The sequence below is a fragment of the Capsicum annuum genome, chromosome 1 (genome assembly GCF_002878395.1).
Source record: "Capsicum annuum cultivar UCD-10X-F1 chromosome 1, UCD10Xv1.1, whole genome shotgun sequence".
Taxonomy (NCBI): Eukaryota; Viridiplantae; Streptophyta; class Magnoliopsida; order Solanales; family Solanaceae; genus Capsicum; species Capsicum annuum.
The window spans coordinates 1,631,714-1,645,844 of NC_061111.1; the positions used below are offsets into that span (position 1 = coordinate 1,631,714).

At 33.3% G+C, this 14,131-nt stretch overlaps 3 protein-coding genes across 3 annotated transcripts; all 3 read left to right on the forward strand.

Moving 5' to 3' along the window:
• Positions 1-4: 4 nt before the first annotated feature.
• On the forward strand, positions 5-1,012 carry LOC124891701 (GDSL esterase/lipase At1g71691-like; the record flags this gene model as incomplete). Its single annotated transcript, XM_047403374.1, has 3 exons — positions 5-82; positions 248-503; positions 593-1,012. Coding segments are annotated over 3 exons (567 nt in total), but the record flags the coding sequence as incomplete, so codon positions are not given.
• Positions 1,013-4,136: 3,124 nt separating this feature from the next.
• Positions 4,137-9,151, forward strand: LOC107855304 (phosphatidylinositol 4-kinase gamma 4; the record flags this gene model as incomplete). Its single annotated transcript, XM_016700299.2, is given in 2 exon segments — positions 4,137-6,213; positions 8,529-9,151. Coding segments are annotated over 2 exon segments (1,764 nt in total). The 3' UTR covers positions 8,919-9,151.
• Positions 9,152-10,757: 1,606 nt separating this feature from the next.
• Positions 10,758-11,987, forward strand: LOC107855306. The gene has a single exon (XM_016700301.2). The coding sequence runs from the start codon at positions 11,047-11,049 to the stop codon at positions 11,635-11,637; it is 591 nt and encodes a 196-aa protein (XP_016555787.1). The 5' UTR covers positions 10,758-11,046; the 3' UTR covers positions 11,638-11,987.
• Positions 11,988-14,131: the final 2,144 nt, after the last annotated feature.

The window sequence follows — 14,131 nt, forward strand, 5'->3', positions numbered from 1 at the left end:
GAATGTATCTAATGTTCAATCTGTTTACCTCCCGTGGAGCTTCAACCAGTTTTTAGCACAGACGATAAAACAGGAGATTAAGGTGCAGTGTTGTTCTATACGAAATTTTAAACACAGTGTTCTTTACGCAATTGCTTAATCGAAAATTTGCTTTTCGATCTGTTGAATGTTGCAGCTTTATACAGTAGTTAGTTCGTAGAGTTCTAAGTTAAGAAATTTGTCTAATGTGTATATATTGGTGCATCAGAACTTGTACAATGCCAAGGTACGTAAAGTGGTTGTAATGGGACTGGCTCCGATAGGCTGTGCACCTTACTACTTATGGCTATACAGTAGCAAGAATGGGGAGTGTGTCGAAACTATAAATGACATGATATTGGAGTTCAACTTTGCTGTGAGATATATGGTTTCTGAGCTCAATGAGGAGCTTGTTGATGCCAGTGTCATATTCTGTGATGCATTTGAAGGATCTATGGACATAATTCAGAATCATGATCGTTATGGTGAGGCGATGCGTGTGATCTATAAAGATTTATTTGACAGACGATGAGAAGATTAAATCTCACATTTTTTTCTTTCATTATCGTTATAGGTTTCAATGTTACAGATGAGGCTTGCTGTGGTTTAGGTGAATATAAAGGCTGGATCATGTGTGTTTCCCCTGATATGGCCTGCAATAACGCCTCGAGCCACATCTGGTGGGATCAGTTTCATCCAACTGATGCTGTGAACGGGATCCTTGCTGACAACGTCTGGTCCAGTCTACATACACCTATGTGCTACCCAATGAACTTGCAGGACATGTTAGCTCAAAGCACCAAATAGTTAGACCTAGAGACATTTCAATTTCTGACTATATGACATCTGTATAGAAATTTTCTTGTGCTGACTGAATAGATGTGGTATAGCTGGTATATCATTCTTTGTATGATCCAATTTTTTGGTATTAAATGTAGCTTGTCATGTTTCTACTATGACTAAACTTGTTATTGAAGTCTAATATTTGTCTGAAGTTTCATACCTTAGCTATCCATATTGTTCTGTTTACTAGCCTAAACTATCACTCTCTATGTATCAAAACAGACCTCAATGCTTAGTTGGTCCAATATTGTTCCAACTCGACCACAAGTGTGTGTAGGTCTGTTTAAACATTGAGGTTTTTTTTAATACTAAGGGAATGATCTTAGGTACATAAATTGAACAAAATATAGTTGTATGAAACTCGTAACAATTTAGGTGGGTTTTTGACGGTTAAATATTTTCTTTACCATCTTGTTTGGAATTGACGTGTAACTACATTATTGACAAGTTATATTATAGTCAAGTTGCAACTTATTAATCGACTATCCGTTTCGATGCAGATAAATTTTATCTCACCAAGAGAAACACGAAAAGAAAAAATAATTAGTAAAATTTGAACTACTTCTAATTCCACCAAAAGTTGATACAATGTTTTTAGGGAAAAGGGTCAAATTTACCCCTTCACTTTGAGAAGTTGGCTAAATATACCCTTTGTCTTTCTTTGTAGTCAAATTTACCCTCGTTGTCATACTTTGGGTAAATTTGACTACAAAGTATGACAAAGGATATATTTAGCCAATTTCTCAAAGTAAAGGGATAAATTTGACCCTTTCCCCTAAAAAAAATTGTATCAACTTTTTGTGGAATTAGAAGTAGTTCGGTTTACTGAAACTTCCGTTATACATAAGGTATGATCTTTTCACTACCCATGTTATATTTACTGATTTAGAATAATCTATTGACATTCTCAAACAATAGAATCTATTAATATATCTTTTCACTTTGATTAATTCTTTTTTCTTCTTCTATTATATAATAATAACAACATGTACACGTACCTCGATTTGTTCCTTTATTATCCATCTTTTAAAGTTACATATTCACTTTTTTTTTCTCTGTGTTATTATGTTTGGGGACAATGTATTATAAAAACTTTTTTAGGTTCAATGAACATGTCCACTTGTCCTCTTTCTTATTTTATTTTTTAAAGAAGAAACCTCTTTGTACATTTCAAGTTTCAATAGTGACTCAAAGTTTAAAGGAGACAAAAGAATGTGATGCATTATTAAGTAAAACATAAAGTAAACCATAATTCAGAACTTTAATTATATGAATTGTACTATTCTTATTCCTGTTAGATATCAAATAAATGTATTTGAGTTCTTTAATTTGTTATAATTTATTAATTCATGTTGTGACTAAACTTCAGATCTATACACTTCTTTTATATTTGTTTTTCATTTGATATTTAATATCAACAGTAATCTTAATTCATATAGAATAAAGCGCTTCCAACCGATTTTTTATTATTAAAAATGTATAGAAAGTGTTGATTTACTATTTCTTCTAGGAGACATGAATTAGGATTCATTGTTAATTTTCAAGAGAGATTTTCTAGATTTGTAATAATAATTTGGAACCCATTCCTAATGCCAAGGTGTTTGTTATGTTACTCCACTATGTGGTTACTTTTTCTTTTTGAAATACAATCAATTTAAAATTTTAAAAAGTTCAATTAACATGATTTTAGTATAAAAAAAGAGTTCCACAAATATAATAAAAAGTAGAAGTTTCCCCAAATGGTAAAAGTTTTACCATTTAATTATCCACGTGTTATGTTAAACTTGTATTTTTACTATATTTTAGAATAATAATGTGCTTTTATAAATAGTCTAAATATAACATATTTCCGCATAATGGGATATATAGTTTAATTTACAATTTATTTTGTAATTTCTTTCTCAATTAATTAATCACTCACTTCTAACTAATTGTGGCGGTGGCAGTTCTATCGCTTTCTTTTATATCCATTACGATTTATGCGCGGTAACTTTTGTTGTCTTGAGTTCATATTTGATGTATAAGGTCGCTTTTGATTAGAACCTATCGGAAACAATATTTCTATCTTTGCAAGTTAGAAGTAAAGTCTCGTGTACACTTAATTTTTTCACATCCACTAAAATTCAAATCTCATTCCCTTTATTAAACTATTTGGAGTCGTTTTAGTTAAGCTAACGTTCTATCAAAAACAATTCTTCTATATCTATAAGATAGGAGTAAGACCTTGCGTATTCTCCACGTTCTCTGAACCCACTAAAATACTACTAAAAAGTCGTATGTTATTCCCTTTTAAAAAAATACTTAAAATGCTTTATTTAAGTCGACGTTCTATAAAAAAACAACCTCTATACTACGAGATAGAAGTAACGTCTTGCATATGCTTTGTTAGGAATGTGCAAAAATCGGCTCAACCGATGAAAATGTTATTGATTTATCGGTATCGGATTATTGAGTTGACGATTTTGTCAAATTTTTTGATTGATCTATCGATTCGATTCTCGATTTTAGGGTTTTAGTAACTAGTTAAGCCGATAACCTAATAGGATTATATTAAAATTATACTTTTTATTCGTATACGTATATAATAGTGACTTTAAATTTTAAATTCATACCTTATTGTCTTTTGTATTATTATAGTTGTTGTCTCAATGCTTATAATTTATGTAGACTTTATACATGAAGATAGTGTAGAATAAATGAAAATAAAAGAAAGTAAAGAAAAATTAGAGGAGTATTTCCCTATCGGTGAAATCAAAAATCAAATCGATAAAAACTAAAAAACCGACTAACCGAAAATCGATAAAAGATATCTTATTGATACGATTATCGATTTTGCATATTTACAAATTGAAAATCGATAAATCGAACTAATAAATCAAATCGAACCGACCAATGCGCACTCCTACTACTAAAACTCATATCTAATTCCATTTCTTAAACTGTTTTGACATTCTATCAAAACGCAACCTCTCTATCTCATATTTATATATACTCTATCCTCTTCAGATCCTAGTACTAAAGTTCGAACCATTTTTAGCTGGAAAAAATAAAATGTTTTGAGTGACATGGACACATAAAATAAAGCAATAAATTAAGCTAAAAAGTTTATAATAAGATCAAAATAACAAAGTCACAAACAGATAAAAAGCAAACCAAGCTCATTCATACTCTCATCAATGAGTCACATAGTCAAAAGCTAAATTGCTTAGCAAACGGCTATTTTTCCGCTTCTTCCCACTCTTCCCCCACCCCGCACCCCACCCATCGGAAAACTTCAAATACCCGGCGAATAAACCGCATAATACTCTTTCAATTTTCCGACATGTAACCAAGTCAAATTTTCCATTTCCGGGAAATGCAGGGAGGAGGATAAATTAACAACAAAAATAATAATTAATTCCATCCTTCTTATGCTATGTAGTTTGTTAATATTTAAGCTTTATTTCTTTGACCCATTTGCCTTTTGATTCTTTCCAACTGGTAAAGAATCCACTATCCTTGTGGAAAAGCAAAAAAAAATTGCATTTGGAGCCCCAAAGCCCCCAAATAATCTCACTTTTCTTTGCACACTTTTTGTTTGATAAAATTCCCCAAAGAAGTAAATCATTGAATTTTTGGTGATTCTTTCCATTTTTGAGGAGTGTTGGAGAAATATTGATTTGGGTATTTCTTATTTAGAAGTTTAGTTAATGCTCTGTTTGTTTGTTTTTTCTAAAGGTTGAATCTTTGGTCTTGGATCTTAATTGCTTTGAATTTGATCTGTTTCTGGGTATCTATAGTTTTTTCTTTTTCTTTTGTGGATAAGAAAGGTAGAGTCTTTTGGTTAAAAAAGGGGGATTGTTTAAGATTTGAGCAACCTTGTTCAAATTTTTTGGCAAATTTGTACATGGTTGATGATTTGTTTGGGATTCTGAACAGTTGAATAGGGGTTCAAGAAAATCTTGAGGCTGGTGTGTAAAGCGTTGTATAGTTATCACAATGTCTGCTGTTGATGTGGCTTTGAGTCCGGTTCAGGAAGAGTCTATCCGGGCTACGAGACATATCTATGGCCCATTGGCGCTTTGCACGAATGAATCAATTGTAATATATATCACTGTGGCTGGTTCTGTGATTCCAATGCGTGTGTTGGAGTCTGATTCGATTGGTGAAGTGAAACTTAAGATTCAAACTTGTAAAGGGTCTGTGGTTAAGATGCAGAAGCTAGTTTTTGGAGGTAGAGAGCTTGCGAGAAATGAATCTTTGGTTAGGGACTATGGAGTCAGTAATGGGAATGTTGTGCATATGGTCTTCAAGATTTCTGATCTCCTTGTTATCACTGTTAGGACCACTTGTGGGATGGAATTTGAATTTCCTGTTGACAGGCATCAAGATATTGGGTATCTTAAGCGTGTCATATTGAAGAAAGGGAAAGACTTTGGCGAGGAGCTTAAGGTTCAAGAGCTTTTCTGTAATGGTGAGAAGCTTGAGGATCAGAAGCTCATTGATGATATTACTGCTGATGCTGTGATTCACTTGGTTGTTCAGAAATTTGCAAAGCTTCAAGCTAAGCATGCCGAGAGGGATGTTGAACTTTCTGTTATTGCAGATAATTGGAATGAGAAGACCCAAAGTTGGTGTGTACATGAAGGAAATAAACCATCCAGGGAGTTCCGGTCCTTCTCCAAGAAGACACCTGACAGAAACTTCTTGTTGGAACCTTTTGGTGTTAGTCCAAATATTGAACTGCCTGGATATATCTTGGACATGATCAACTCTGCGTGCGACGGGTTGACAAAAGGGAATATACCTATCCGATCATCTGAAGGGACTGGAGGAACTTATTTCATGCAGGATGGTCCTGGCAACAAGTATGTTGCTATTTTTAAGCCCATAGATGAGGAACCACTAGCTGTGAATAATCCTCAAGGGCTGCCTTTATCAACCAACGGTGAAGGGTTGAAAAGGGGAACCCGAGTTGGAGAAGGTGCATTCCGGGAGGTTGCAGCTTTTCTACTGGACCATCCAAGGACAGGGCACCATAAATTGTCCAATTGTAAGGTTGGCTTTTCTGGTGTGCCTCCCACTGCTATGGTTCAGTGCTTGCACAACGCATTTCATCATCCTGATGGATTTGAGTGGTCATCCGAATACATTAAAGTTGGTTCACTGCAGCTGTTTAAGAAGAATGAAGGAAATTGTGAAGATATGGGTCCTGGGATATTTCCTGTTGAGGAAGTCCATAAGATTACTGTTTTTGACGTAAGAACAGCCAATGCGGATAGACATGCTGGGAATATTCTTGTGAGCAGGGAAGGGGAAGAAGGACGAATCGTGCTTACGCCAATTGACCATGGCTACTGCTTGCCTGAGAATGTAAGTTAAGATTGTGTTTTTTCCTTATAAATGTTGTTTGACAAATTAGATGATAAGAAATGCTATAAACTTGTGGTTGCCTCCTTGCGAACGGTTTTCCATTTTCACTAACTTGATTGTTGTGTGTGGAAGTTCTTAGAACCCTGAGGGTACAACTTCACAACTCCATCTCTATGCCTTGTGGATACGTCTAATATTCCAATTTTGATTTCTCTGGTAGAGTAAATTCCTGATATTGTCACTCAACTTAGCTAAATATCCCAATAAAGTCATTTATCTTTTTTTTGTTACAATAACATCATCGAACTTTACGCATTTTTCTTAAAAATCAATAATTACTAAAAGTGACTCTAAAGATGAGAGAAAAATGATCAAAAAAATCTCTTAAGTTTGAACTTTGAATTTAAATGATCCTTATTAGTTAACAATACACAGTCTTTCTACTTCTTTAGAGGTAGAGGGATGGACTGCGTACATCTTACCCTCCCCAGACCTCACTATGTGGGAATACACTGGGTTTGTTGTTGTTGTTGTTATTAGTTAACAATACAAAATATCAATAACCTTTCAACTATAAAACTTAGTGAGCACAATCGTGTTTCAATTTCTAATTGTGATATTAAATCTAACGACGTCCACCAAAAATTGCAATTAAAATTGTTAGAAATAAGCTTATATGTGCTGCATTTATTTGAAAACTCAAGAGTTCAATAATAAAATAATATTCTATATTTATTCATTTTAGGACTAATCTTTATTTTTGATAAAATAGTTCAAGTTAGTTGTTAGTTTCTTCTACTCCAAATTATTATCGGAAAAATAATAATTCATAAAGAAGACGATGAATTCTTGCAAATAAAAAAAAATAGGGTCTCTAGCTAGTAGACGAACCATATATAAATATTTAAAGGATTTTTATTTAAAAAATAATGCATATTAACGGATACCATGAAAATTACATCATTCACTATCAAATAAAATTAGGTGATTTTATATAACCATTTCGTAACTTAAAAATGCTTTAAGGTTTTAATATTATTTTTATCAATCTTGTGATATTATTTCAGATAAAATTATATCGCCTCGTCAACTTGGCTGTATAAACTAAATACATTTACCAATTTGGACAATAAATTAAATGTACTTCTTATTTATTTCACTTAAAATATAACTACCTATTTTAAGCTCTAATTTATATTCTTTGTTTTTTAAATTCGTTTTTAATATTATGATTTGTGTCATTTTAAATTATATTATTGAATTATTGATAAAATATATAAAAAACTAATTTAAGAAGTACAAAAGTAAAAATAATTGGAGGCCTATTAATATTTCATGTAAAAAAATAAGGACTATTTAAATTCAAATTTCAAACTTGATGGACTATTTTGGTCATTTTTTGAGTCACTTTTAACAATTATTAATTTGTAAGTAAAATGCACAAACTTGAATGATATTATTGAAATAAAAAAACAAGATAAATGAATTTAGTGGGACATTTTGCTAAGTTGAGTGACAATATAAGGAATTGACTCTTATCTGGTATGGAGAAACCTTGAGGTGCCTGATTTGGATGCCAAATAATTTGTTCTTTCCCTGTATGCATTGTTATGAATCAGATCTCAAGATTGGTGCTTACCTCGTCGACGAGCTTAATTTTTGCCTGTATGATATACCTGAAAATAGAGTTAACAATGGTTTAGCGGGATATCGCCACTCCTATCTTTAGTCCTAGTTCCCTCCTCCAAATTACTTAAGTCTTTGAAATTTCTTAAGATCTGTGATATTGCTATAACTGTGTCACAACCCTGATTCATTATGTCCAAAAATCTAGACATGACCTTAGATAGGAAGATATGGAGGTCAAGGATTAGCATAGAAAGTTAGAATGTAGTCTAGCGTTATCTTATTCTTCAATATCAGTCACAACCCTTATCAATATTGTTATTATTACTCTCCTACTATCTTATTCTTCAATATCAGTGTTACTTGTTGTTCCTTTATTTCAGTTATCGAATTATTTGTTGTTGTTACTGTTCTGTTCTTCAGATTCTTCGCTATTGTATTCGTTTTACATACTTGATTCTTTTTTGATATATTTTACTTGAGTCGAGGATCGATTGAAAACAGTTTCTCTTATCTGTAGGGGTAAGGCTGCATGTACACCACCCTCCCTAGACCCCACTTGTGGTATTATAGCGGGGCATCTTCTTGTTGTATTAATCTGTTAGCATTTATACTGATTGAACATTTTCTTCCTTTCAAGAGTTGTTCTAATAACTGAAGTTTCTTCCCTTACAATTCCTTTTCTGCAGTTTGAAGATTGCACCTTTGATTGGCTCTATTGGCCACAAGCCCGTCAACCTTATTCTCCAGAAACTATCAAGTACATCAAATCACTGGATGCCGAACAAGACATTGGCCTTCTTACTTTTTACGGATTGGATTTGTCCATTGAATGTGCTCGTACTCTCCGTATCTCGACCATGCTTCTGAAGAAAGGGGTGGAGAGAGGACTTACTCCCTTTGACATCGGAAGCATGATGTGCAGGGAAACCTTGAACAAGGAATCTGTTATTGAGGAAATCGTTCGTGATGCTCAAGATTCTATGCTTCCTGGCATGACTGAAGCTGCATTTCTTGAAACTGTCTACAAGCTCCTGGATATCAAGCTTGATGAGAAGCTAACATATAAACCTTGCTAAGGATTGTAAGTATGTATCTTCAATTATGTTGTATGTATATAGCGTTCGGTCCATATATATGAATGGACTGAACGGAGATAGCAAAGGTGGATGACTGACTTGGACACGTCTATGGTCGGAAACCTTTTTTCGTCTCAACCTCTGCTCATTACCAATTTGATGGTTTTCAATATATGGAGCAGAAGTTGCAATACGCAATAAATAATAAATAAAACAAACTGTTATTTTTAAAACAGTTCTCTTGTATCCTTTCTCAATGAGTAAAGTGATACTGAGTTTTTATGTACAAGAGCTATCAAACTGACCTGTGAGATTTTATGTTTACTAGAGGATTGTAGTTTGAATAGAAGCCTTGGTGCAACGTTAAAAGTTGCCGCCATGCTTCCAAGAAGATTGCGTGTTCAAGCCGCGGAAAAAATCTCCTACAGAAATGCAAGGTATGTGGTCCGGCCCTTGCCCAATCCCCACACATTAATTACTCGCTTTAGTGCACCGAACTGATCTTTTATTTGTGGTATTGGATTTGAAACAATTCCTATTGCAACCTACAATGTAAAGATTTCTTTCTCAGGAAAAATGTCAGCACTCAGCACTCGACTTAACTTTTTCATCATTTATGGATGAAATATGTCAGCAGCCCACTCATTAACTTGTAGTACTTTTTCTCCTTTCCCTCAAATCCCCTCCTCCCACCCAATTATAAGATAGTGATATTTTTGCTTCAAAAGCAACAATAATTTCAAAGGTGGAGTCAGGACCCTTTGCCTTGAGCAGGTACAAGGGTTGTTTTCAATGAATTCTCGGCTTAACGAACGATGAAAAAGAAGCAGCAGAAACAGGTTAAATAATATCAGATAGCAACAATAATCTAAAGATAGGAAAAGTAAGAAGAATAGAGATAACTAATATAGTGTAAATGGTGGGATAAAGATAAAATAATCCTTCGGGATTATTTATCCCACCAAACGATTCCTAAGAATGGAAAAACAATATGTTCGTGTCGTGTACCTACTGCCCTTCTACTATCATCTTCGACCTCTAACGCCTCCTATAAAGGGTCAGTTCTCGGCGAGCTAAAGTTGTGTCATACTCTGTTTAATTACCTCACTCCAATACTTCTTAGGCCTACTTCTATCCCTCCTCCGGCATATAATGACCAACCTCTCATACCTCCTAATCAGATTTTCTACACCTCTCTTCTTCACATGCTCGAACCATCTCAGTTTCACTTTCTCACCTCTTGTCCTCGTCTTCCACATGAGTCACTTCCAACTTGTTCCAAATAACTTCATTCCTAATATTAGCTCACACATCTACCTCAACATCTTCATCTTTTGTCTCTCAACTTCTTAATACTCTCCACCCCACGATGCATAGTTGGTCTAACCATCGTTGTACAACTTACCTTCAGACTAGCCAACACATTCTCTCTCCCAATTTATACATCGTTTCTTTAAATTACATTATTTTTACCCGTAGTAAAATGATTTTGTTTTAATTTGAACTTTGTGTTAAATCAACTGATATCATGCACTTCTGTTTTTCTTTTTTATCCGTTTTGTTAAATATTTAAAAATACAATATCACTTTTACCCTTATTGATCTCATTTATAAGGTTCTACTTAATTAAAGATAGTAATACTGCATTTTTAAATAAGACAATCTGATAAACATCACCAACTTTTTTCTTTTTCCTTAAACTCTGTTCTCAATTGTTGAGAAGCAAACACAATCCCACATTGGAAAAATAGAGGGAAAGTGTCACCCAATTTCACTAGTATGAGGCCTCAAACGGATGATATCATATTAGTGCGGAGTGAGGAGTGAACAAGTATGCCATATAAAATAATCTTTTTTAAAATGTTCCACCCCTCAACTCTTTTTTTCCCTGGGTTTCACTTCTTTTTAGAAAAAATAAAAAGTAGTGACAAAAAGAGCAGAAATTACGCATTGCAAATTGCAACACTAAAGTCCCCATTTTCACAGTCTATTTCTCTCTCTCTCTTTCTTGTCGTCATCACTCATTTCACCAAAACACCAATCCAAAATAACACAAATGTCTCTCTCTCTCTTTCTCTAAACAACCCAAATACCAAACACCAAACTGTCTCAAGACGTCGCTCAAAATATGGTGAAGTCACGTAAACCACCAAGTGGACGTACAAATTTAGCATCATGCATAGTAGCAACAATATTCTTAATCTTCATTATAATTATAATCTTCATTATCTACTTCACTATATTCAAGCCAAAATCTCCAGTTATCACGGTTAACTCCATTCAGCTCCCAAGTTTTTCTACTTCTAATGGAACTGTTAGCTTCACATTTTCTATATACGTGTCTATCGCAAACCCTAACCACGACGTCTTTTCTCACTACGACAGCTCACTTCAGTTGCTGTATTCGGGTAAAAGGGTCGGGTTTATGTTCGTACCCGCTGGTAAGATTAACTCGGGTCGGACTCAGTATATGGCTGCTACATTTTCGGTTAAGGCTTTTCCTTTGATGGTTAATGGGCCTGAGAGTGTTGGTGGGCCTATAGTGAGTGATGGGCTGAGTGGGTTTCGGGTCGGGTCGAATATGGAAGTGGAGTCCAGATTGGAAATGGTGGGTCGGGTCAGAGTGTTGCATTTTTTTAATCATCATGTTGAGACTAAAGCTGAATGTAGAATTGATATTTCTGTTAGTGATGGATCTGTTACAGCTTTCCACTGTTAATTAACTCGTGGAAATTCGCAGTTGCTATTCTTTGGGTACGCATGGAGTTAATCCGCTCTCATGTAATAGCTCGCAAACATGTTAGTGAGCACCAAGTACATTTGCTCTTGTGTAATAGCTTGCAAATATGTTAGTTTTACGGTTGAGTACCAAGTACATTAGCTCTTGTGTAATAGCTTGCAAATCTGTTAGGTTTTAATTAAGTGCTGAGTTTTACGTTTTTCTCCCTTGGTTTAGTTTATTTGTGTTTGGTGATGAATTGATGAATTTTCATGAGAACTGTAAAAAAATGTTTTGTTGAAATGTGTATCTTATTATTCACTTTATTGTTAAAGATAGTATTTACTTTTTTTTTTTTGGTCATTTGGTGTTTGATATATGGATATGGAACTCTAACTAAATTTGAATTTGTATTTGTATTGAGGTAAAATGTTGTCTAACCAAAATGACTTCATATTAGTAATTGTTAAGGTTCTAATCAAAATTTTTTGATGAAAAATGAAGAAATAAAATTACTAATTTTTTTTTATTTGCTTGGTAACAAGTGTGTTATCTTCTTTGATTTAGTAAACTTAGGAAATAGATTTTCTAATATAGTATCTTTTTCCTGTTTATTTCAAATTTTGTTCTTTTAAATATGGTTTGTAATACTAATATATAGACAGATAGTAGAGAAGGTCGAAAAAGCAAAAGCTTCATGGGAAAAAAAATCAAGATTTTCATTGAGACTTCAGCTTCTGTTTAATTTGATTTATCCAAAGAAAGAAAAAAACCTATTATTTGTTGTTACATATGCAGAAATTTCTATTAATTTATTTGGTTGATTCAAAAAGATGAAAAGTGTTTTGAGGTTAATGAGCAGCATTAGCTGGAAAGGATATTCTTTGTTTCTTCCTTTTCTAAAGGTTAATCATTATTAACTAGCAAAAGATACTACTAATACTCTCTTGTAAGTAATGCTAATTTAATATACCACTACTACTAAAAGAAGATTTTAAGAATATACCAAAGTAAAGCAAAACTCTTATAAGAAAGGAAACAAAGTTACATGTTCTCTTCTTTTCATTTTACGTGTTTCATCGGACACAAAATTTAAAAAATAAATAATGACTTTGTAAAGTTTGGAAAATTGTACCTCCTAAAGTGGGTTCTAGTAAGGATAAAATAAGAGATATTATTATTAAATAGTTATCAAATAAGAAAAGAAGATATTTTTTTGAGAAAGGATTAAAAAGAAAATGACAATAAATAAATAGGACGAAGGGTGTATTTAATTAGTATCATCACATATTAACTAGAAACTCATCTTAAATATTCATAAATTCTACCATAAAAATTTGATTTTTTGTATACGTTATTGGTAGTGGACAGCCCATGAACAGTTGCTAGTGGGTACAACCAGGAAAAAAAAGGACATTGGTATGGACCAATGTTCAAAGAAATTGAAATAATTGATGTGTGTCCTTTTCTGCAACATTTTCATTTTCTTTGTGGGGTTAGTTAGATGCCTTTCTTGGGATTAGAGAGTTTGTAGGGTATCATATCTCGTTTGGCGTGAGTTATAAGGAATAAGTAATTTCGAAATAAAATGAAGAATCATTTTATCTCATGTTTGGTTGGAGGTATTAGTCAATATCGGGATAACTTATCCCACCATTTACACCATAGTGATGGAATAAGTCATCCCGGATAATCTCAGAATTAATCATCCCAAAATAATTACTGTATTTTCCAACCAAACGACTTATAATAAATTTAATATTTTATTGAACAAGTATTGTTTAACATTTTAAAATAAAGAAATGGGCAAGTAAAAATGGTGGAGTGCTTCTTTTTTAACTTTATTTTTTTTCTTCTATATACATGTGAGCAGAAAATGAGTCAGAAGAGTTTGAAATTTGATACCATTCAATGCCCTTCCACAATAATTATAGTCTATAACCTACCCAGAAGTCAAGGGTTCGACCTGGGTATGGACAAACACTCTGTTGGGAACTCTTTCCCCAAATGAAATCTGACGCGGGACGAATCTGAATATAGTCGGACTCCTAAAAAGCGAGTACCGGATACCGAATGGTTTAAACCAAAAAAAAAAAAAAAGATTGCAAATTTTACTTTATTAGACATCTTGATAAAGGTTTTTACATAGTTGTCCTATATAATTGTGGTGTTTAAGTCAATTATCATCTTTACCTTTCATGAACATGAATATCGTTCTATTAAAGTTTAGAAAGATTGGCAAAATCACCTAACTTAATTCGAAGAATAAATGAATTTGCACTAAACAAATGGTTTCATATGTGTTTATAGAAATTTTTTTTTTTTTGAGTCACTCTCATTTATGCATTTAGGAGCACGGTCTATAAGATTTGGGCAACTCTCTTTTCTTAAAGCTAACTTTTGACATATAAGTTTGGTCCAAGACTTAATTTGACATAGTATCATAGTAACACTCACAGAAAATCACAAAAAGATTTCAGGTTTTAATATTTCG